Source organism: Gymnogyps californianus, chromosome 4 (assembly GCF_018139145.2).
Source record: "Gymnogyps californianus isolate 813 chromosome 4, ASM1813914v2, whole genome shotgun sequence".
Lineage (NCBI taxonomy): Eukaryota > Metazoa > Chordata > Aves > Accipitriformes > Cathartidae > Gymnogyps > Gymnogyps californianus.
Genome location: NC_059474.1, coordinates 81,085,381 through 81,110,930, shown reverse-complemented (window position 1 = coordinate 81,110,930; position 25,550 = coordinate 81,085,381). Strand labels below are relative to the sequence as shown.

General features: G+C 42.2%; 1 protein-coding gene across 2 annotated transcripts in view; it reads left to right on the top strand.

Moving 5' to 3' along the window:
- The first annotated feature begins 1,489 nt into the window (after positions 1 to 1,489).
- UGT8 (UDP glycosyltransferase 8) overlaps positions 1,490 to 25,550 on the top strand; it is a 50,728-nt gene continuing 26,667 nt past the window's right edge. Inside the window, exons 1-2 of one of the 2 annotated variants that reach the window (XM_050895740.1) lie at positions 1,490 to 1,618; positions 23,067 to 23,890. In XM_050895740.1, the coding sequence (XP_050751697.1) occupies positions 23,069 to 23,890 (822 nt within the window). In that variant the 5' untranslated portion in view covers positions 1,490 to 1,618; positions 23,067 to 23,068. Of the gene's footprint in view, positions 1,619 to 2,635; positions 2,662 to 23,066; positions 23,891 to 25,550 lie in introns of those variants that run through there. The other variant, XM_050895741.1, reaches the window with a different exon arrangement.

Below are 25,550 nucleotides of genomic sequence, written 5' to 3'. Positions count from 1 at the left end.
CACATTAATTTTCAATAAAATGTTTTATCTGACCTATGCTGGTCTGCTGAAGATAGGAAACTGCTAAGGCAGAACACTGATAAAATCTAGCAACTCTGACTTGCTGACAGGAAAGGTAGAAAGCGTGGGGATGAATAAAAAAGCTCCTAAAAGTAACATTCTCTCCTGAGTTAGTATTAAATAGTATACAGTAATTAAATTCAAAATACTACCATCACTGTGATACATTTTCAGTACAACATTCCATGAAGACTCTTAAATTAATTTTTACCAAGGTCTGATAAGTAATTTTAATAAAATTCCCCAGGTAGTTGCACCAATTGCTACTTTTCAGCATTCCTACTTCCACAGCAAGAACAGCTTTATTAAAGCTGCTACCCAAGAAACAAGAAGAATACTCATAAACATGCAAGAGATACCAACATATCTCAGGGAACAAAATTTACACTTGGTTCAGATCTAGACTTAAGCCCACTGTTAACCTAAGAATGGTTCTGTGCTATTTAGATTTTACTAAATCAGTTACCACTGGAATAAGATGGTAGTTTAGATATGCAGAGGAGCTGAACTTATTCGACTATTACCTACTGTCTTCAATCAGCATTACAGTTTGAAATTTGTTTTGCCTGGAAGTAACTAAAACTTTCAACACAACAGCGGTTCTATATGCTTGATTCTGGGACATTTAACTTCAGAACCTCATTTTTAGAAGCTCAATACTTACCTCAATGCCAAAGGCCACTATTAGCTTGTAGGATTTGAGGATCACCCGCTGAAGTCTAACACCTAATTTAATGTTAACTAGATGTCAAATGGGGCACGAGATTTGAGAAACTTTAATGATTTGTGTTATATGTGAGAAACAGAAGAGCTTTTAAAAAGCTGTATAATGAATATCATGAGAAGTTCTATGTCCCAAATAAATTGGATTAATTTGAATGAAAGTAAAGTTTCATTTTCTTTTGCAAGCCATCTTTACGAGAACGGAGGTCAATTCAAAGCTTATGTTCTGTTTTCTTATCATGCATTTCATTAACTTACCATTCACATTTCATTAACTTTGTTTTGTCTGATGAAACTTAAACCTTTACTTTTATTAAAGAGGTAACTTGAGCTGTCAAATCAGAAAGACTGTCTGAAACTTCTTTAAAGTTCATTACAAACACTTCAATGAAAGTAGCATTTACCTTGGTGGGTCCATAAAACATTTTTGAACTTGTAACTTAAAGCAAGCAGGGGAAAAGTTTGGATTTTAAAAAGCATATGGCAGGCGGGGGGCAAATCTTGTTCTTTCAAAGAACTTTGTTGTCTTTCAGCTGTGAAATTACACTTTTATTATATAATAAGTGAATAACTGAAAAAAACTCCACCCCACCCCCCAAAAAAACCAAACCCCTAATTGGAGAATTACCGTTAGTATTTAAACTTTGTCAGGTGATGGCTTCAAAGGCTACTGGTAGGTGTTTCCCAGGATGATGGAGCACAGGAGACACAGGAGCATTACATCCCTTTTAGTCAGCCTTCCCCAAGCAGGAACGAAAGCAGCAGGGAGCTGAGCGCCCTTTCCTGCAGAAGGAGAAAATAAGGGACCGTGTATCACTCGAGTAGCTAGAATCAGGTAGGCAACTGCACTTAGCTCTAATGAAGGGGGAGTGGTGGTGGTGGGGAAAGGCTTAGGAGTTTTTGAGCGGTTGTGTGGTTTTTATTTTAACCAAAGCCAGCTGGCAACGAAAAAGGAGGACCGACGTTAGGGCACGGCTCCGTCGAGATATCCCTCACGGTTACGGCAGGCGGAGATTAAGATTCCCACAGGGGTGCCGGCTTGTGCCTCGTAAATTCTCCACGCTTCGCAGCGCGAACTTCAACGCATGAACGGCGGCGTGCTCGCCTATCGGCGAGCATGAAAGGAGCCCACGAAGCTCCGAGGAAACAGGACGGCGGCAGGAAGCACCTCGGTCGCTCCCGCGGAGGCAGGGCCTCCTACGGCCACCGCGGGCGGGCCCGGCGGTGTCTCCCGCGGCCTCGCCACCGCGCCCGGACTGATTGGCGGAGGACGGCCCCGGTCCCACCCGCCAGAGGCGGGCACAGGGGACCTGCCCCGCCGGGAGCTCCCCGCTGTCCTGGGAGTTGGGGCAGTGCATGGGGCGGGAGGGCGCCCGGGGACCCGGACGGCAGCTCTCCGCGCCGGCGAGGGGGAAGGGGTGAGGGGAGCCTTTCCTCGTCTAGCCGAGGGACCCGGTGCCAGCATCTCCGCGGGGGTCGACGGCAGCGCCGGTGTATGCGTCCGGCCGGCGGTGAGGTGCCGGGGCGGCAGCGCGGCGGAGCGGAGCGGGGGCAGAGGAAAGTGATGAGAAGTTGAGGGAGGACGGAGCGAGGGTGCCCTCTCCTCTCATCGGCCCGCGCTGCAGGGGCAGCCCAGCCCCGCAGCAGGTGCAGCAGAGCCTGGGCGGAGTGGACAGGCGGGCCCGGCGCTGCAGCGGAGGGGCTCCGGCGGGAGCAGGGCCTCAGGCCGGGCCGGACGGAGCCGCGCAGTCCCCGCGCCCGCTCGACTGAAAGAAAAGAGCGGCAAGGGGAGCTTGGAGCCGCGCCTCACGGCCCGCTCCGGTCTTCGGCTCGTTACCAGAGGCAGCGACGCGGAGAAACGGCCCTGAAGGGAGAGCGGTGAGGGAGCTCGGCAATATCCCCCGCCGGGGGCAGTGGGAAGGGGGTCGAGGAGGAGGGCGAGGCGGTCGCGGCTCCGGCGCCCCCTCTGAGGTGGCGACGCGGGCGGGGGGCGGAGGGTCCCTGCCCGGGCGCCACCGGCGGGGAGGTGGGCGAGGAGGGCGAGGAGAAGGGAGGCTCTCGTTTCACCTTGCCGGTTTTTTTTTAGTTCCCCCTCTCCTCCTGCTTTCTTTCCTTCCTCCTTCCCTCCCTCCCGTAACGCAAGAGGAAGCCCTGGGTGCCTTGCATCACCCCGCGGCGGAGGGTCTGGAGGAGAGTGTGCGGTGGGGCGGGAGGCGGGAGAGCGATGGCGGGGGGCGGGAGGGAGGGAAGAGCCGTGGACTGACTAGAAAGAAGCCGCAGGGGAACGGGAGGGCCGTGGCGATGCGGTGTCCCTGAGCAAGGGGACGGTGTGACCGGGGAGTGTGTGTGTGTGTGGGGGGGGCGCCGTGTCCTTGCGGGGGTGCTGAGGGGCGTCATTTCTGGGCGGAAAAAGGACGCCTCCCTACCCGCCCTTACCCTGAGGTGAGCTTGGGCTGCTGCTGTGGGGAGAGGAAGGGTTTGGGGGCGGCGGGGAACGCGACCCTCTCTAGGAGAGGGTTTCTGCGCACCGGGCACGGCACCTGTGTGGCACGGCCTCTCGGGGCGGGCGGGAGTCAGGCGGTCTCTCTGGCCGGCCGCCCTCCGGTGCCGCATCGGTGAGAGGGGCCGGCGGGTACCGGGTCGCCCCGCGCCAGCGCTGGAGGCCCGGCCGCGCCCGGCAGGTGCCCGCGCTGCGCCTTGAGGAAGTTGAGCGCCGTGTGAGGAGGAGGAGGGGGGAGAAGGCGGACGGGGCCGCAGCGCTGCCGACGCTGAGGCGAACACTTACTCGCGCTGTTCCTCAGCGGAGGGCAGGCACTTCGGAGAAGTTCGGAGGATGAAGCAAGCGGTGACAGTACGTGCCGGCAGGGGGGTGCCCGCCGCCGGCCGCGCCCTTCACGCGGCGGGGCGTGCGCGGCGACCGTTGGCGCGGCCGCCGCGCGCCTTAGCTGGTGATCGGCAGCCGGGGGGGGGGGGGTGTGGTGTGTGTGTGGGGATGTGTTTCGGACACCGGCTTTGGCTTAGTTCAGCCTTGCATTTCGCTTTGCCCCTTCTACGTTAACTAATTGGAGCGGTTCCTCGGCCCTTGGCATCGCCGTGAGGGGCTGTCACCGACAGCCGTCGCAAAGTTATGCAAGTCGGGCGGGCGCATTCGCTTGTGGATGCCTAGTAAATATTTTATTACCCGGCTGCAAACTGGAAGACGTAATGTGAGGGACCTCTGTGTGAGTATTTGGCCTGGGACGCGTCTCGAGCGTGCTGTGCTTTTCCGTGAATGAGTTTCGATCAAAACCGCCTTGCCTTTGAAGGAAGAACGTTGCGTAATTGCTGCTGTGCCTCCCCTGTGGGTTTAAAAAGAAGGAAAATGGTTAAGCATAAACTTTTAAGGGAAGATGTCAATAAAGTTGCGGTATTTAAACAGCTATTAAATGGTATCTTGTCTTTTATGGCTTGTTTACATGCTCGTTTTAGTACTGACTATTGAACAATAGGAAATCATTAAAAAATACGCAGCCCATTTTGCATGCTCATCAGAGTTGCCTGGGGATGAACAGCAGTCAGTAACTTTAATAGTAGAGATCCTTGAAGGTCCCATGTCGTCCCCCCCACCCCCCCAAGCAAACACCTTGAAAGTAGTATTTTTGTTTGTCATGTGATGACTAGGTGACTTAGTTTAGGGAATAATTCACACAATATCACTTGTTTCTAGACATTTATTCTAAAAATTGCCTTGGTTACATTTCCTGTGTGGAGCTGCCTGCCTGCTTTTCCAAGCAATTCTCACAGAAGGTCACTTACATATTTTAGCTGAGCTAGTTTTATAGCACCAACACAGTATGCAATTAACCTTTACTTCACATTTCCTTGTTTTTGTTCTTTTGTTTCGGTCATTGATCCAGGCTGAACACTGGATACTGCAGTGGGTGTTTCTTCAAAACTACTAACTGGTTCGTGCTAGAGTCTTATACTCTTTCAGATGGCTTTCATGCTATTGTGAAAATATTTTTGTTGAAATACATGGAAATGAGTGCTTGGCCTGAAATGCTTGTGTTTTTATTTTTTATTTTTGCACAACATTTGCCATCAACAGAAGCTCTTTGCAGGAAGCAAGAAAAGAAAATTATTTACTTTTTATCATATGTGTCCATTAAGTATACAGAGTCTAAGGTGAGAATCATGTTAGTGCTTTGTAAATGCCTCTTACATTTTGTATTCTTAGAGTGCTCTAAGCAGTTGGGTTGTTCTGAAGCAGGATTTGGATGGAGAAATGTATGGGACTAACCAGGGCTTGAGGAGAGGGCATCTGAGACAATCCCCACATGCTCATTCTGCGTGGGGTGGTGTCACCTGAGCTCTATAAGAGTCCTCTCCTTGCCTGTGTGAGTGGAGTGGAGAGCAGCTGACTTGCTAAGGAAGTGGTAACTAAGCAGTGGATTGGTTTTATACACTGGTGGCAACTTCAACTTGGTGAATGGCTACTAGCTGTTGTAGTTCGTTGGCAATCATTGCAGCTACAGTTTGGGCTTGGCCTGTGATCAAGGCAGGACTCTATGATAACTCCAGATTGGTACCCTGTGATTAACTTAGCTATTTTAGTTATTGTTTAGAGAAATTGAAGGTAGTCAGAACTACCATGTTCACGGAATTTTAATGGTGTATTTATCATATCTAAAACACTTCAGTGGTTGTTATCCAAATCAACCCTTTGGAGTGATAGCTGTGTTAGTTGGTTCACTTGGAGGAACTGTATTGGGGTAGTAAATGAATACCAGGGGTGCTGTGGATCATGACAACATGGTCTAATTAGTTTGTAAAGAAAAAAGTAAGAAAACCTGCCATAATTCTCTGCTGTATATAATTTGCTACAGATTGACTTGGTTGATTTTTAGCAATATGTTTTATTTCCAGGAATGGCAAAAAATCGAATTTATCAAAGCTTTCTCCATGTGGTAGGTGTGTTACTACATGTGCGGACATTGGGTGAGAAGGTACTGTGGTAAGCCTCATCATCCATAAAACAATGCTACTGAGCGTAGCTTTGTGTAAGGCCTTTTCTGTACGTGTTGAGACTTGTACAGAGGATATGTTTCACTGGAACGTTCCTCCTACCACTTCAAAAATGTTCTGCAATTAATTATACTAATAACTGTAACAACAATGCCTATCCTAACTTGATTATTTTCTAATTGACCTTCCTGAGCATGAACTACATTATTTCTGACTTTAACTGCCAAGTATTTTATTGCCCATGCCTACTTTCCTGTGTGTTTTCCACTTTGGGCTCTTTGAAGTGCATCTTTCCACATCACTATTTTAGTCAGGTTGCTTCCTTTAGAATAGTACCAAGAATTCATCTCGGTTTACCCATCTTGATGGGGTCCCTTGTCAGTTACTTACTAGAAAAATCGCACTACAGTATTAAAAGTTAGAGACGTTTGTTGTAAGATCATATTCAAGAGATACTAAATGAAATACCTTTTCTCTCCAAATCCTAACTTTTAACAGAAGTGCTTTTATTTCTGTTTCAGTATTAGTGATATTTAAGAAGAGAATAGGATTGTGTTTGAGAAATGCTGATACATTAGAACCATTTGAAATCATTCACCGTCTTTTGTTGGGATTTTTATTCTTTGGTGGAGGTTGTTGTTTTAGAAAGCATCTTTGGGCTGAAGACTGACATTCTGGTACAGCTCAAAGTATATGTGAATAGGCATTGTAGAGGGCTCTTCTCCCTGTTTTCCAGGAAGTAAAATACACTAGAACCATTTAATGTAATTCTCTGTCCTGAAATGTGTGGTGGTTTTTCCATTTTGCCCCAAGACAACTATGCTTGGAGTGAATTTCCAAGACTTGTGACATAAGGTTTCTTGAACCCTTTGACAAAATATTTCTAGTGTTTTATGACACTTGGGTTGTATATCTCCTAAATGCTCAGTGTGTGAGGCCCTGTTAATACTCCCTGTAGGGAAGAAGTCTTTAAATTGTCTGTAGCTTTGTAAAGAAAACCTCTTAGGAATTGATCACCAGTATTTTTCATTGCAAGTCTGTTAAAATATTTTTCTTTGTAATATTTTATTGTCTAATAGGAGAATTTTAAGCTCTCCTTTTTGCTGTTACATAATCACACCATGCTATTTTTGAATTATTTTTTTATTTTGCTAATTACATGGAAGATCTTGCGCTACAGTTCTTGACTTGGAGCCAGTGTGTTGGAGTAGCAGTAAGTCCTTTCTTTTGGAAGCTTTTGAAATTTCCTGGTTTTAACATAGAATTTTCTGTGCGTTCTTAATTCCTAAATACGGGAAGAGTTGATGACACTACTTGTGGTTTTATGGAATAACTTAATTGTTTAGCTGTTACAAACAGTGTACCTAATTGACTATAGCTGAGACTGAGGGACACTTATTGTATCCTTGCTAAGTCTTGAACTCTTTGATCAGTAGATCGTTTTGTAGGAAAAGCATAGCTACTAGCCCAGTTCAAAAAGGTGTTTCTTATATGGGAAGAAGTGATGGTAAATGGAAAAAATACCACCAAACTTTGCATTTTTACAAAGTGTAAGTGTAACAGTTATGACTTAAGAGGTTTGAAAGACAATGTAGGTAACTTTTCTAAATTATACAGTTCAGAGTTGCAAAAAATAGTTACGACCTGATTTGTTATGACAATTTCTCTTAAGTAGCACAGTTGTCAAGCACATGATTTTATTTGTATAGGGAACAAGTATAGCTTTCTTCATTATGCTGTTCTTTCCTCTTATGAATGGATGGTTCAGCTTCATGAGAAATAAGTGACTTAAGGCTATTTTCCCTCGCTGCTCAATAACTGAAGTGAGAGTTAATGGGAAATCTTGGGTCAGCTTCAGATTCTGAAACGAATTGGAAATGAGCCTTGATGTCCTGGTGAAACATTGTGCTTTTTAAAAAGCAAACAAAAAAAATACGAAAGTTGTCTCTCTGTATTTAAGAGGAGGTAGCAGTGTGAACATAAAAGGTGGAGGACCTTGAGTTCCTTAAATTAAGACACTATATTCCATTAGAGAAATTGTTTTCACCCATACATCAACACTAGTCTTTAAAAAGTTATTTCATACATTTGTTACACATGAGGATGGAGTGTATAGCTGTAGCACAGCCTTCAAACATTAAATTCTGAAATTCAGGGCCTCAGTTGTGAAGATTTTGATTGAACTGAAGTTACATTGCTGAATTTGATTCCCACCCTCCCCAAGTTGGAAGTTATTTGACTTAAGTCAAATGAATAAGGCTTTGTAATTTAATGCTAAGAACACAAATTCATAAAATAAAGGTATTTAAAAAAGAATTGTAAAAACTTTCAAGAAAAGTAAAGTACTAATGTTAAAAAAACCCAAACAAAACAAACAAAAAACCCAAAAAAACCATGGCCAGTACTCAAGTGTTGTTACTTACTTGCCCTTAACTTTCTTTTCAGGACATCATTGTTGTCCTCCCAATTCAATGTTTAAAACGAGATTCTCGAATTCAGGGAAAAGTCAGGTATTTCCTAGCTTACACTATGAATGGGATCAAAGAAGCCTGTCTCTCTGAATAAAATCTGGGTTAGGAACAGGAATTTTGGCCAGAATACTGCTTTAAACGTTGGAATAATTTAAACGGCATGTAGATGCACAGCTCGCTTTTGAGGTGAAGCGGGAAGTATGGCTGAGGAGCCCACTGCAGCTGTTAAACCCAGCAGCGTAGTGGGATGTGCTTTCTGCAGTGTGCGGTGCCTGGAGAGGGAATGTGCTCTTCTGAATGCAGTTGTGCATGTCTCCTCTTGGCTGCACCTGTCCTTGAACTGATTGGCAATGTGGATTTAGTTACTAATTTGAATCTGTTTTGTTTCGTGGAAAATAATGTTCTCCCTGCCCCCACCACAGTTTGATTAAATATTTTTGTCTAAGAAGAAACATGGGAAATAGACATAGGAATAAGAATGCAAACATAGGAGTTGTTGTGCCAAATACATACACTTCATGCTGCTGGGAATTCTATAATGAAATACTCTTTCAAGTGAACACTTAATTTGGTTTCTCCTTTCTCGCTTAAAAGCTGTTACTGAGCTGTGCTAGTAGTTTACATTCTATCTGTTTCAGACTAATAATATGTAGTGCTTTTTTAAATGTGATAGTTGTCAGAGAATGTAGATGCTGTATGCAAGTAGTTAAATGTTTATTTTGTAAGTTTGCTTGGGAAGCCGGTTCTGCCAATTTATCATAATGTGAACAGGTGCTGAAAAGTACTTTTTTTTTATAGCATGAGTGCACTGAGAGGTTAGACTTAGACCTTGGTAGCAGTATCTTTCTTGAGCATTCTTGACTAGAAGGTTGCTGCCAGTGAAGAGCTTGCAGATGAGGTTTGGCATTGGCAGTACTCAGGATAGAGTATGTGCTGCGCTGCCTCTGCAGGAATTACCCTTGGCAGAATGAAAGGGTTAACCAGCTCTGGTGCCTAGAGAGTCAGTAGGTCAGAAATGTTGGCTAGAAGGGTCTCTGGAAGGTCTTGTACAAATTTCCACTCGCTACAGAATTGTTGGCAACATAAGATCAAGTCAGCCGTGGCTCTTTTTCATCCAAGTCCTGAACACCTGCAAGGATGGAGATTCCCCATCCTCTCTGGTAATCTTTTCCAGTGCCACACTGCTCTTCCAAAGGAGGAAATTTTTCTAGTGCCAGTCTGAACTTTGTAAGCTGCAATTACTGTTCCCTCCAGTAATGGCAAACTGATAGGCAAGGAATTTGGCTGTGAAGCTAAATGGGAAGATCTGACAAGGTGGATTGGCTAAGCTGGAAACAAATGCATACTCTGATCGCTCCCATTTTTTTGAAAACCGTTGTTTCTATCAGGTGGCTGCCTGGTTGCCAGGTCAGGCTTGTGTCTGTTCCTGATGGTCCTCAGGGCACCAGCTGAAATGGTGTTCATAGCTTGTAGGCCATAGGTAGTGCTGGCTGCAGATGCTCTTGTGGTCTAAGAGGTGGGTCAGTTTTTCATACAGGAAGCCTGCTGTGCTGGTACTCTGAAGTGAGCCGTGGGAATCTTGCTGCTGCTCCATACCTTGCTGGCAAAAAAGATCTCAATCTCTTCTGCTTTCTTCTAGGGTTCTCTTCCGCTAAGCCTCTTATGCCTGAGTGAACTTGAAGGAGACTGTCACAGTAGTCTAAAACTTGTACACCAGTGTACTGTAAATACCGAGAAAGATCTGTTAGAGAATTAGATCCTTGATCAAGCCTTGCTGGTCCTTGGGAGAATGTTATCTTCCTGTCCCTGGGTTCAAAGGAACTGAACTTTGAGAGGTGTGTTGGTGTAAATCTTGTGAGGACTTGTGTGGAAACTCGCCCTAGGACAGTAGATGACTATCCATATTTTTCTTTCAAAGTTGAGAATATTGTAAAATGGATCTGAGTCTGGTGTACAGTGTGTCAAATTTAAGAGTGTAACCTAAAGCTGCCATATTTCTTTAACCATTCATAGTGATGAATGTTTAATTACTCTGCTTTGTGATACTTTGGTAATTGTTTTGCTTATTTATCAATTAGCTTTATTTTCATGAAAGTACACTCAAGAATACTGCAGTATTCCAAATAATTTAATCTCAGACTACTTTTTAAACAGTATCTTGCATTAAACTATTTACTAGTGAAATAACTTGATAGCAGGACTGTAGTTAAGAGAACGTGTTTCTGTTACAAACCCCCGTCAGATATTTGTTATTACATAGTGATAGTGTTCAAAAAGTTTTAGTTCCTTTCTGGAAGGGGAGGAGGATCATGTCATCTCCCAGAAAGTGCAGTTTCAGTGGGTAGGAAGAGACACGTGCATAAGTAGAAGCACTTGATGCACATCTGGATGGTTTATTGTTGATTTGTTTTGGTTTTACACCCAGATCATCCTCTGTGAATCATCTTTATCTTGACCCTCTGCAACCTTTGGATCTATGTCTCTTTTTTCCTTAATATTTGTAAATTAACAGGTTGTACTTAAGTCTTAGACTGTCTTTGAAAATCCACAAACCCCATCTTTAGACCCTTTCCTTTCTGAAGTTATAATCCAGTCTTAGTGAACCACTGATACTAGAAATTGGCAAGAAGTTTCTGTGTATTTAAAAATCTTTATACAGCTACTGCAAAACCCCCTGAGTCTTTTCTTACCCCTTAATGGAGTGTAGTCTGTAACTTTTGGAAGGTTCCTGAGTTGATTTCTGTCCCCTCTCACTCTAAGTGATGCAGTCTTGTTCTTAAAATCAGAGTCTGAGGATTAAACTACATAGAGAGAAAAGCTGTTACATACAGTACTTTCATTGTTATTCTAACAGTTGGATTCTACCAGGAGGTAGTTCAGAGCAGATGCTACAAAACACAAATCTGAAAGCAAAAGACAATAATTTGCTTTAAAAAACCCCTACTTGTAAATTTCAAAACAGAATCTAATGATAAACAGACTGAACAAGCTGAATGTTGTTGGAGTGTGTGTTGTTGCTGCATACAGTCTTGAGCAATTCAGTTATTTTAATTGAGCTGAATAAGAGCAAGACTTTATTAAATCAAGTATTTTAACTTTATTCAAAGTTGTATTTCCCATTGCAGAAACAAACCTGCTATGGTTTCCTTTGTGATTCTGTTTGTGTGGCTTGTTAAAATGTAGTTATTTGCTATAGGATGAAGTCAGAAACCGAACAAAGAAATTCATTCAGTGCTTCTAGGTGTCACATGATGGCATGACCAGGGAGAGCTTGTACCAAGCTGAAGCTAACTGTAGTGAAAAATAAAGCATCCCCCCAAACCATTATTAAAGTTAAAATAAAATCCCAGTAAAATGTGTTTAAGTTTAAAACTAATGTTATGTCAGATCCTGAGGCTCATTTGTGAGGCAAAATGCACGCTTGTGTGATGGTAGCCTGTAAGTATAGGCTGCATTTGTTGTGCCAACAAATTGAGCTTACTACAAAGTTGTGCTCTGCAATTTCTTCTAGCCCCTTCTTCAGAGAGTCATTTTGTCAAAGGAGAATCTGTCACTGATGAAAGTGTTTAAAATCGGGCAGAGTCAGGTTTTTTTCTTTTTTCCTTTTTGCTTTTTGATATTTCATTCAGCCAGTATTTCAACCTGTCTTTTGATGCCAGTGTGAAAGAGAAGGCTTCCTGGGCAGCTTCGACCCCTCAGTGGAGGCGTCTTTGTCTCCGTCAGCTGCTGTGGCACTCATGCCCCCTGCTCTCTGCAGGTAGAAGGTTTTCTTCTTTTTCTTTCTGTACTTCTGTAGCTCTTGACTGTGCAGCATGAAACATGTTGCTAGAAGTTACTCTGTTACTGGGCTCTTCTGGGCAGTGCAGTGTCATGCAGCAGGAGCAGGGCCAGCAGTTTGTGAGCCAGTAAATAACATCTTGAACAGCACTGGTGTCTCTAGGAAATGTGGAGTAACCTGTTGACTTCTCTTTGTTAATACCCCCACCCCTCGATGTCACAACATTATTTCTGGTTGCTTTTCTTTCTGGTGCAAAATGGCTGCAGCTGCTTGAGAAACAGTGCTTTCAGATCTCAGTAGTTGGAGGAAAGTTGAGGGGACTCTCTGTCAAGGGACTGGCGTGTTGGTGCCAAAATAGTGTGTCTTCTGTGAATTCACAGTAGCTCTGAGGAAGATGTATAATTTGTCAGAAAACATTCTCATGTTTTGGATGAACTAGACACCTCTCTCCACAAGGAATATGTCTCACATACATGGCTTTTTTGCTATATGTAGTCAGCATTATCTTTCCAAGGTGCTGGGGGTGGAGTAACAATGGGCAGCAAGGAAAAGACCTGCATGATAGAGCGCCAATGCGGAGAAATCCGAGTCGCTTGCACCCTGAGTCAGGTTGCATTTGGTTGAAGGCGCATCGGTTTTGGAGCAGACTTTTTGTTTCTCAGGTTTCTGCACTGTGCTTCCTTTCTGTCCCGAGGTCCAGGATGGCACATCAGCTCAGTCGCAACACCACGTGCGGCCGTGGTCAGCTTTACTTTGGGCCCTGAGCCAGAGTAATAAGCGCAGCCCAACCTGAGCTGTCCTACTGATGTGTGTCTCTGCACCATCTTCCCCCCTGCTCCCAGTTCTGGGGATACAGTGCAGCTGCTGAGGGGCTGGGGCCAGGAGCCTGTTCTGGTCTTGCTATACTGCTTTGGACCTAGGCCAGCAGCAGAAAGGATGGGCTTTTTCTTCATACAGTCCTTCTAGACCTGGCTAAACCTTGCAGAAGGATTTGCAGTAGCACTCAGTTTTAACAAAACATTGACAGGTAGACTGCTATTTGGAAATGCTAATCCCCACTACATAAGGTGAAAGACTTTAAGATCCTTATAATCTATAAATACCCCGTTTGAATTGCCCAGTGCACACCAGGACAAAAGAGAACTTGCTCTTGCTCTTTTTACTTTCATTTGGGTTATTAAAATATATTCTTGAGGTATTTTGAATTGTTTTAACTAGCCTGTCTGTGAGGTCTGTGAACAATAGTGTTTCATAAGGTGTAAAATCTCTATGAAACTCACTTTCATGCAGTTAGTTGGACTGAATCTTGAAAATGGGTACTGGTACAATAGTGACATTCAATAAACTATGTATTTTTGACTGAATACTGTTTGCTCAGTTCTAGTGCATAGAGTGTTAAGAAATGTAAGTTGTGTGAAGGGGAATATGCCTTTGCCCTGCTGTAACATACTTCACGTTATGAAAACATTTAATTAGACTGTAATCCTTTACTCTCAGGTAAATCTCTTGACTGATGCTGTCAATACTGCAGTATTATAATCCCAAAGTATGTGGGCCTTACTATGGTTTATAAGTGACTTTGTTTAAAAGATTGAATGTATTACTGTTAATAACTTAGAAGTCTTGTAGATGTTTAGAATCTATTTATAGAATAATAAAGATAATCTTTGTATATCTTTAACCTTTTTAGATATGATCAATTGTTTCAGAAGTTCAGGATTGTTTTCCATAACCGTGAAGCCTCATTTAAAGCCATTCTCTCCGAAAGCCAGCGGCAAAGTGCTACCAAGAATGTTATACTTCATTCACTTGCCATAAATTCGTCTTAATAGGACATTATGCCTTGCATAAGAATTCTGTTCCCATGTAACTTCTTAAAGATCTATCTGCTAGCATGTCTATCGAAAATATTTTGTGTACTAACTGTAAAACCTGTATTTTGAAAGAGGTACCTTTTCTCTTCTACCTTGCTACATTTTGAGCGAGGATTTTTAAAAACGTTTTTCCACAACTCTCGAGTACAAAAGCTTAGGTAAAATCCTTCAGTGTTTGATAAAGCCTGTTACACAAATAAGAAGTTGTTACTAAAAGGGGTTTCATAAATTGCATATCCTTTTGACTTCCTCTTAACTCCTTTGGTGTTTGCATAACTGACAGAATAAGTCTCTGACAGATGATTACAGTGACATCGTAATGCCTGTAAATCTTCCTCTCATCTGTAGATGTGACATTCTTGTACTCATTGAAATGCTTCAGTCATTGGATAGAAGGATGTAGTTGTTGTTCAAGAAACTGTACAAAGTAAATGCAAAAGCCTGCCCTTGTTTATGCGCACGTGATTTCTTACTAATAATTTCCACTAATTTCTTAATTTATTCATTTGGTTGAAATAGGAGCCTGTAGTTACAAGCCAAATCTTACCGCTTATCTAAAACATTGCAACACAAAATAACAATCATAGCGTGTACTACCTCAGCAATTAGTAACAAGATGTGTGATAGGAAAAACTCAAGACTATAAATCCAAAGGTTGTGCAATACCTGTTATCAGAGTCTCTTCCTAGATAATAAATGGTTTGCTGCTCCAAGGCTCTGTGCATTCACACATTTCTGATGCTTTTGTCTGTTTTACAGCACATGGGTTGCTTAATAGCAACTGCTTCCTAATCTTAAACTGCAGTTTGCTGCCTCAAGTCAGCTTGTGGGCTTGATTTACTTTAATGCTCCTAAAGGATTATGGAGTAGTATTTCCTATTACCTACAGAATATGTACAGTACAGCAAGCAGTATTATAGGTTAAGAACATATTTCACAATTGCCAACTTAAAGAGTTCAGGAGTCAAGTTGTACTTCTAGCTTGAAGAACATGGTCTTTCTTACTGGTGTCTGTTATGCCACTAATTAAACTCTTCCTGTGTCTCTGATAATTTGATCATCTTCTGAGACTTGCTGTTATGCACAATTTGGTCAGTGTGTTTCCTCACATAGGTAGCATTCCCTTACTCTTGTGCTTGGCAAAAAAATACTGATGTGGACTGGTATTAAATATTAAAGAAAATGTTTTGAGAGGGACTTGAGAAATTATTTGTATTGTTTCGAGAGATGTCTTGGAGGATGTCACAAACAGAAAGACCAACCTCTTCTTTTCTCTGTTCACTCTTCCCCAATTTTGAATCAATGCGCTGCATTCATGCTTGTGTGTATGTATATATTTTTGTCTTTAATATCAGCTACTTCCATGTGGCTGATACAGGTAAGATTTGATTTGGGTGCATGTATTTTTATCACTGAATCATCCTGTAACCACTGTTAGAGGACCCTTTATTTGTCTTGGAATATTTTCTTCCTCTTTCAGCTTTATAGTTAAGTGCTTTTTGTTAGTCGTTCCTTGCTATCTTAGGCTTGATAAATTGCTTTGCTTACAGGGCCTTTGGTCCTGCAACTAGCATTGTAGGGCTTGGTTCTGTATTTGTTTAACTGAAATGTTTACAAGCCTGTGAAGGTTGGATACCATGCTTTAGCTGTAAAACTGTCTTTAATAACAGCTAAAGCAAACAGATTTGCACATAAAATAAGTTAATGTCAATTGGATTTTGAGTAGGCAGGACAGAACTGGGGCTTCAATAAATTAGGTAACCATCTGAGATCCCTGCTCATTTCTTTCTCCTCTTTAACGCTTCCTTTTTATTAAGAGCAGTAGTAAACCATAGACAGTAGCTCCTTATGTGCTTTTCAGAGGGAGTTTGTAGTGCTCTCAGTAACCAGTTATCTTTCAATCACAACATAGCTCAGCATTTTTCTTACTATACTTTCGACCACATGTCTCTTCTTACAGCTACAATACACACTATCTTAAAAGAAATGCACTATGTTTACCTGTGGTAAATGCTGCTGTTGGGCATGGTAAGGTGGGATTCGCTGCTGAGGTGACACTGCACTGCTTATGGTTCTGGTTTTTGACCTTGGATGGAGATATGAGCAGGTGGGATAACTGATGTCAAGTCTGACTCTGTGAAAGAAAAGCAACTGGCTCTGTAGCAGCCTGGCCTGGAGCCTGCCGTGGGCAGCTGCAGTATGTAACTGATAACTGGTCAAGATCCACTCTCCCTATGTGGAAACTGCATCAGATTTGCAACTTCTTCTATTAAAAATTTAGTTGCTGATAAAATATACCTTTTTTTGAGCCAAAAAAGTTTCCTGTTTTTCTGCCTTTTGTTCCAATTGGCTCAGATCACTAATGTGAAATGTTGGAGAGTTTACAGCTATAAAAGCAGGGTTTGTATTCTCCCTTCTAAAATACTGAGTTTTGTGTAATGAACTGATAGCGAAGAGAGGGCAATACTGTGAGCAAGACTGAGTAATAAATCTGCGTGTTACCAGAACTCTGGTGGCAGTTTGCAGTACACACGGTTTGCTGAAATGCATACGAATCTCAAATTTCCCCCCTTTTTGATAATTATAATCCTGTGATACACATCATTAGCTTTCTGTTTGGGCATAGTCATTTCAGTGCTGATTACTATCCACACTTGGGTTTTCAGAGGTGGAAGTCTAGTTGGTAAGCCTGCTCCATTTAATGTGTACTGGTATCTGTTAAATTGTAATGAGAAATTTGACCTCTTTGGGTAAGGTGAGAGTGACCAGCAGCTAGAAAGATTGCTCCTTTGCTGTCAGTGCAGCGCTGCTGTTGAGTATGAAGGGCACCTTTCTAGGCAGAGGTCCCGGTCTTTTGACCAAACTGCCCAGGTAGACTCAACAAACTTTAGCAAATCTAAAGAAAGGCTGAATGGAAGGCAAGAACTTGAAAAAGCTAATAGCATCACTGAACTCAATCTCTGTAAAACCTCATTTGCTGCTTTAGAAGTCAGGAGTGTTACGTGTTACTAGTAAATAAAAAGGACTCTTTTCTTATAATGCTACAGGATGTGTAAGTGCATAAGAACAGTTTACTTTTTTTGAGTAGTGATAAATATTTGTGCAGTTTGAATTCAGGCTGTGCTGCATATGGAGGTGCCTGAGAGCCTCTTTTGCTTCTAGATTTCACTACAATGGAAGAGAACACTGACAATGGTATTGCTGGCTTGAAAATGGTTATTTCTGCGAGATTCGGAAATTGTAGGTAGGCAGCCAGTGTATAAAGCAGGGGAAAAACCAAACATGCCTGTAAGTTTTTTAGAGTCATTAGCAGATTATTAAGGATTGGCAGTAAATCTAATCTTTGGTATGTATTCCAGTACTGTAATTGACTGTTAAATAAATTATTAATTGGAATTATTTTAAAACCACATTTAAGATTGAAATGTAACTGTAGCATTCAGTTTTATAATATTAGTTTAAACATTAAGACTTTGTTGTGGTTTAACCCCACCTGGCAATCAGGCACCCCACAGCTGCTTGCTCGCTCCCCCCACCCAGTGGGATGGGGGAGAGAATTGAAAAAAAAACCCCAACCTTGTGGGTTGAGATAGTTTAATAGGACAGAAAGGAAGGAAAATAATGATTATGATAATAATAAAATGACAATAATAATACTAAAAGAATTAGAATATACAGAACAAGTGATGCACAATGCAGTTGCTCACCACTTGCCAAACAATGCCCAGCTAGTTCCCAAGCAGTGATCTGCCCCTCCTGGCCAGCTCCCCCCAGTTTATATACTGGGCATGATGTCATATGGTATGGGATATTCCTTTGGCCAGTTGGGGTCAGCTGTCCTGGCTGTGTCCCTTCCCAGCTTCTGGTGTCCCTCCAGCCTTCTTGCTGGCTGGGCATGAGAAACTGAAAGATACTTGACTTAGTATAAACACTACTTAGCAACAACTAAAAATATCAGTGTGTTATCAACATTATTTTACTATTGAATCTAAAACACAGCACTGTACCAGCTACTAGGAAGAAAATTAACTCTACCCCAGCTGAAACCAGGACAGACTTTTTCCATATAATTTATATAAATGTAAATGTCATTCAGTTTCTTTCCATGTTGCCCAGTTTTCAAGTATCAGGCCTTTGTGAACAATGGGGAGGAAGAATCCTCCCCCTTATTTTTTTCTCTGAAAGTCACCAATTTCTGTATAGCCACACTTCTTGTTCTAGATCCTGCTTGGTCTTTCTAAGTGAATGGAAAAATACTTCTTTTAAAAAAACAAAACAGGATTTAGAACTGTTTTGGTCAGCTGAAAACATCCCTCCAGCAGAGTTCTGTGGATGTGCTTGGTTTTCTGTAACACACTTTAAAACTGCTACTTTCTCTTTCATTTGAAAAAACCCACATGTAGGTCATTAACTTTACGAGAAGCTGTTGGAGTAGGTTTAATGTTTAACCTCTTGGTATTTCTTTAATATTAAACTTTTTCTTACTGCACTCCAAACTCTTTACAGTCGGCAGTTGGTTTCACTCATAAAGCCACTCTGCATCTCTTTTCCTCCATACCATTGCTTTTAGGGCTTCTTGGCTGAAAGTAGTAATGGCTTCAATTTGATGATAATTTTATGGGGTGGTGTTTGTTTGGTGGTGTTTTTTTTAAATTTTAGAAAACTTGGATTTTTCTTTCCACCCTCTATTATACAAGGATGTTATAGACCCGCTCAGACACCAAAACCATCTTATTTAATGGAGGCAAATCCTAAGCAGAAGGACTTAAGATAGAGGTAGAAAATGGTTTTATATTGTTACCTATCTTGGAGAAATGCGTCATCCTCTGGCTTGGGGTTTTCTTTCCTCTTTTCTGTCAGGATGCTTGACAATTCTCTTTCATGCTCCTGGTGTTCAGAAACAGAAAGCAGTTGTGTTGAATGCTGATCCTTTTTATTATTTTGGCAAGTAATTTATTGTGGGAGTTCATCACTGGAGTATGACTGGAAGTTAGTGGGAAGAATCCCTGTGCTCTGGTTTTGATTAGCTGGCTTCCAACTGAGCACCACCACAAATCTTCCTGACCCCTGTAAAGCCCCCTCTGCCTAGGTGCTGCTTACTGCTTTTGGAGATGAGCTGAATCGGAAACTCCCATTGAAACAGGCAAACCTCCACAGCTCTCCATGTCTTGGTGGAAATACCTGACGTGCTGGAGGAGTTCATTGCTGGGGACGGTCAGAGTGAAGGGGCATTTGGGACTGAGCCTGGAGCTGAGCTTGTGTAGTTGTGTGTTGTTGCCCAGCTGATAGCACCGAGCACCTACCTCATTGCCCCTCCCAGTCTGCCAGTGGGAATTATGCTTGTGATTAATTGGCTTACAAAGTGCTGTTACATATTGCCCTTGTTCCTGCTAAATACAAACCTTCCAAGCTCCCCGCTTCTGTGTCGCGAGGGAATGAAATGATGAGGCTTCATCCTGCAGGTTCCTGCCAAAAGTTCAGTATAAGGTCAATGCCATTTTTCCCAGTAAAAATGTCACTTAATCCACATTTCTCTAATAGCATCATGTGTTTAATATCTCTGTGGCTTGGCAGGTCCTGTACATGTATTTTCCTGTCCCTGTGGAAGATGCTAGCATTGAAAAGGGGAGTTGCATAATGCATTTTTGAGAATTGATTATTTTTAATCAGTTCTGAAGATACCACAAGCTACAGACTCCTGGGGAAGCATGTTGTGTCATCTTTTGATGCTAATATACCTCAAGAGGAGAAAAACTAACATTTTGTAAATTGATTGTAGTTATATTGACAGATTTTCATGTTAGGTAGGTAGTGCTCTATAGTACCTTCATAAAGAGTAAAATATCCAATGCAATTCCCATTTAAAATGTTGCTCCTTGGTGAAGGTGGCGATAGGAAGTGGTGGAGCAGTACTGTCATCATCCCAGGGAAGTACAGCTTTAGTTCCCATGGCTTTTGGTGGTATGTGTGTAACCCCGGCTGTGGAAAATACGCCTTAGGGCTAAGGATTGTGTCTTCCTGTGCTGTGCTCTAGCCCCGTGTTGGGTCAGGAGATCAAAGTACAGCTGGCATGCCTGCATCTGGCAACGTGTTGGATCATGACTAGCCCTTAGGCTCCTGGTACCTTTGATTTGTACAGCTGATAGAAATGTTAACTGTTTCTGAGTTTCCCAATCCTATACCTCCATTCATGGTTTTGTAATACTGCTATTGTTAACAGGAGCAATAACTTAATACTGTGGGAATGCTTATAGCATGGGGAGATGTAATCAATAGTGATTTTTTTTTTCCAAGTTTGAGTAATCATTTTTCTTGGATATTTCATTGATGAACCATTATTTTTTTTAAAACCACACTTACCTAATGAGTGTTATCGTCCAGTGGGGCTCTGTTGCAGATACCTGAGCACAATTTGTTGGTACCAATATTGAATGCTACACCAAGCCTGTGTACTTCTACACTTGCACAACCCTCTGCTGTGGCTTGAAACCTGCGAGTTTTATGGATGGTAACAAAGTGGGATGGTGAGGGGGGCTTGGTGCTGGTGTGTCCTTCAAACGGGAGCTCCTGGGAGGGCAGCTGAGCTCTGTGGGGTGCTGGGGTTTTCTAGAAAGTCTCCAGTGAAAGCGAAGGCCTTAACTAAAAAGGCAATTTAATACCTTAAACTCTCCAGCAGGTCAGGCCTTCACGCTGGGAGGTAAGCTGTTTCTCATGTAGTAAGAATGCTTTTCCAACTTTATTGGAGAGTGAATAGGATTGCTGTTTAGTTTGATTTAACTACTGCTATTTGCTGAGGAAGAGATGTGTTAGGGTCATCTCCAACACCCTAATTGAAGTAGTGACAAAACCACATCGATCTCTCTCGATGTCAATGACTGGTGTAGTATAGTGAAGATCTCATATGCTACTGGTAATATTTGCAGCAAGTAATTTCCTCCCTCTTCCCCTGAAGTGTTATCTCTGTAAAATTGAGCTTTGTGCCTAGAAACAGTGAAACCTCTGAGTACTTCACAGAACGCTATGTCCATCTGTGAATGTGGTGGTGGTGTGGAGATCTCAATAAATTCTCCGTGTTTCAGTTCCTCACTACTTGCCCATGGGTGCCATAAGGTTTTGCTGTGCATCTTCATGCTGTGGGCTTTGTCTTGGGAAAGAAAAAAATAGAACCCACAAAAAAGTGTCTGCCCGAATGAACTTTCTCGTGCATACGTGTGCATGTGTGCACACACTGCTGGTGATAATTAATTTAAAATTGGTAGAGTTCTCTAAGTGATGGTCAGTAATCTCCTAGGTAGTGGCTAATGCTTTCTGAAGACAAGTGTGGGGGAGGCTTCAAATCCAGTAAGAAAACTTGTCACATGAGAAACTTGATTTATATAGTTAATGTACCTTGTGGTGATTTTCCAACTTTACTTGGGCTTGGTGCACGATTATAAATGGTTCAAAGTCAAGCCACTTGCAGAAGCTGGAGTAGGAGAAAATTGGGGCATCTTTCAGAAAGCTCATCTTTCAGAAAGCTCAATATTATATAGTAGCAATACAAATACGAGATGTTTTGTTGGTGAGCTGGTAACCCACATAACGTTTAAAAAAAAAAAACCCTAAAAAAAGTCCTGAGCAATCTGTTGTAGGAGGGTTATAAGACTACACTGTAAGGAGATAACAAGACCTGAGTAGCAGTGTTATTGGTTTCTGTTGTGCTTATTTATAAAGGACAGTACAACAGACTTGGGTTTCCATGTGGATTTGTTTGGCGTGAGAAAAAGAGCAGATTGTTTGGTTTGGCTTGTGCTTGTTTCTCTGTCCTAGGAGGGTTAAAGTGACTGAGGAGCTTTCTGACATGCCCTCTCCGTGCTTCTAATGCACTTTGCTTTCATCTGGTGCATACAGCATTTTATAGGCTTTACTCACCAAAACACGAGGGAAAAATGTGTTTTCCCTTTCCCTGGCAGCCTGCTACTGTCAGGAACTGTGTGTGTTTTGGACAGCAGTGGGGTTTTCAGCATAGGTTAGGGTTTATGCTCAAGTGCGTGATCAAGTGCTGATTTAAGTAGGTTCAGAATCAATTACTTCTAAAAGTGCTTCAGTGGAAGTTGCAGTGTTCATGTATGTAGTACTAACTCCTGTTATTTCACTTATTCTCATACAGAAAGTGTGATTTTTTGAAAGCTCAAAGTAGTTAAGTTGGTTCTTATTCGGTGGGAGCATCTTCCTGCCAGATTCTGACTTTCCACTTCCATGTGTCTGATCAGTGTTGATACTGAAAAAAAAGTTGCATGAATTTGCATGTCCTTGTAGGAGGGAAAAAAAATCTTCTCTATTCCCATTGGCTTATATGAAAATAAACCAGCAGAAAATGTTATCATTAAATCAGAATAGAGACTTGCAACTTGAAGGAGGACAACTTGAAAGCTGTGGGCGACTATCAGACAAGACCTTGCGGTGGAAATGCTCATAACCATGTTAACAGTAGTGTGAAGTGTGGCGCGCTCAAACTACAAAATTAAAATGGACATATTAGTCCAGTTGAGGGGGCAAGACTGAATTGTATTTTTAAGAAGGTCATCTTATAGCCTATGCACTGACAATCACCAGTGCATCCTTTGGGTCTCATGTGTGAATAAATACAGGTTTTTAGCGTTTGGGTCTTTGAACTTAGCATCTTTCTTATTCACTTAATGTATTACAATGACAATAATACAGTTATGCTTTTAAATATAATCACAAACATAGCAGGATCTAGCTTTCAGAGCTGACTTCAAGATCTTAGAGCTGTTGGATGGCATACATAATTCGGAAGCGGTACGCGTGGTATCTCTGTGGAGGGTACCTACCAACCTCATTGTCTCAGTTGGTTTTCCTGCCATTTAATGCAGGTGCCATATCTGTATCTGTGTTGCAAGAGGTCTCTTGTCAACTCTTAATGCCAGCTGGGAGGGGAGGGGAAAAGGCAGATCTTGCTGGAAACGGAGCACTACTAAATGCACTTCGGAGCTGAGTGGCTCTCTTGTTCCTGTGACCACTGCAGACATGTCTTTGAAATAGGGAGACGTGATTAGCTTTCATGGGACAGCCATGTAATAACTTGTTTTTTAATTCCCAGGTAGCATACAAACCTGTTTTCTGTTGATGTAATGCTTTTATTTCTCATTTCAGCTATGAAGCCGTACGCTCCAGCTTTCATTCTCCTGTGGAGTGCTGTCGGGATAGTGAGGGCTGCCAAAATCGTTGTTGTGCCGCCAATTATGTTTGAAAGCCATCTTTATATTTTCAAGACTCTGGCCTCAGCCTTGCATGACCAAGGTCACCAGACAGTGTTTCTCCTCTCTGAGGGCAGAGAGATTCCTCCATCTAATCACTATAGACTTCAGCGCTACCCAGGGATCTTTAACAGCAGCACCTCGGATGATTTTCTCCAGTCCAAGATGAGGAGTATCTTCTCGGGGAGACTGACAGCCCTCGAACTGTTCGATATCCTGGACCACTATTCCAAGAACTGCGACATGATCGTTGGCAACCGAAACCTCATGCATACCCTGAAACAGGAAAAATTTGACCTGCTCCTGGTAGATCCCAATGAGATGTGTGGATTTGTTATAGCTCATCTTTTAGGGGTTAAATATGCCGTCTTTTCCACTGGCCTCTGGTATCCAGCAGAAGTGGGTGCTCCAGCTCCCCTGTCTTATGTTCCAGAATTTAACTCGCTGCTCACAGATCACATGAACCTATTTGAGAGGATTAAAAATACTGTTGTTTATCTTATTTCAAGATTTGGAGTCAGTTTTTTGGTTCTGCCAAAATATGAAAGGATAATGCAGAAATACAAGGTTCTGCCAGAACGGTCCATGTATGACTTGGTTCATGGATCCAGCCTGTGGATGCTTTGTACTGATGTAGCACTGGAGTTTCCAAGACCTACGCTACCCAATGTTGTTTATGTGGGAGGAATCCTAACCAAACCGGCCAGCCCTCTGCCAGAAGTAAGGTTTGCTGAGCTTTACAGTAATTTGTGGTATCTGGTTGGCCTCATATGACAAGTGGCAGTTTTTAAGCAGTGAATTTCAAATGGCATCTAGTGTCTTTTGTTGTCGCTTGGTGAAATGTACCCTTGAAGTCACTGGAAGTAGCTTGGGGTGGTGGTGAGGGTAACTATCAGACACGCTCTCATCAAAATGAGTCTTTTGTGGTTGCAGGAAGCATTTTGCTTTTGAATAAGGTGCTTAATGGTACAGTAGAGGAAAAAACAGTGCATGCTATCTTGGAAACTACATCTGTGGCTTCTAACCAAGTGTGGGTTAAAATGGGAAGAAAGAACAACGGATGAATACTGCTTATGCTTAAAGCAGCCCGCTGATAGGTTATACTATCTAATTTCATGGTATTAGTGTTTTTATGGAGAGTTTGCTTCCCTTGGTTTGATAGGTAAAAAGTCTTTAAAACTAGGTGTATATAAGCATGAAGAAACTGTGTATAGGCCAAGAAATGGAGATGATGTAAGTTGACATAAATGGCACCGCTACTGTAGCTGGATATGAATTTTTACTGTACACTTACTGGCCATCAGCTACTGAACTTCAGACTGAAATAGTGATAGTGACTGGACTGATTCCGGAAATCCTGGCTGCACAGATTAATAATTAAGTTTGATTACTTCAGTGTACCATGTGATCTTTGATACCTGGTATCTGAGAATGCCTCTGTTCAGCAACACAATGGTGAGTGACAGGCAGAACAAAATTTCACAGAAAACAGTGTCACTTACACTTCTACTTATGTATACAAATAGAATACAAACAAATAGATCTTGAATTGGAGATGATTATTAATGGACGCTTCTAGCTGAGTGATAAATAGGTAGGTAGACTTGCAGTGCTCAACAACTTGCTTCTAAAAATGCTTTGTTCAGCCTTTGCTTTTTGCATGAAAACTGCCAGGCCCACTTTTCGTCTGTTTTAGCCTGAAAATTGGTCATGGAAGGCTGGGTGGTTTTTTGTGTGGTGTTTTTTTTTTAATTCTTTGCACTGTTGGTAGTGTCTTGACTTAGCAGTGCCTTTTTTCACCAACTCGGAAAACATCAGACAATTCTCTGATTTCGGCTGCAGGATGTGGAGTGCTGAGCCAATTCCCTCATCTTTTTTTCCTCCCCTGTTCAACTTTAAATGTGTCTGAGCTGAATGAGAGCAGGCACTTGCATCATGCTCTGAACATGCTAGTGGTTATATCCCAACATACACTATTGTCTGTTTTCCAAGGTGTCATCAGGGGTGACCATAACAGTGCTGCTTCTAACTGGTTCTTCCTGTGCGTACATTGATGTGTTTCTGTTTAGAAAGTGTCAGGCTGCACAGATATCCTGAGAAACAAGACTAAAGGTAGCCCTGTGCTGTCTGAACAAAGTTCAGCCCTATTCTCTCCAGGAAAACCTCGCTGACTGGATTGAGTTTCAGCTCTTCGTTTTCCAAACTGATACTTTCTTCTTCTGTAAGAAGAAAAATATCTTTGTTGGATGATAAATTTATGCATTACATTAGCATTGTCTCTTTTTATCTCTGTAGATTAGTCTTTAGGGTAAAAAAATTAACTGTCCTCAAAAGCAGATACTTTCTTTGCTATAAAATGAAGTGGAAGAAAATGAAAGGA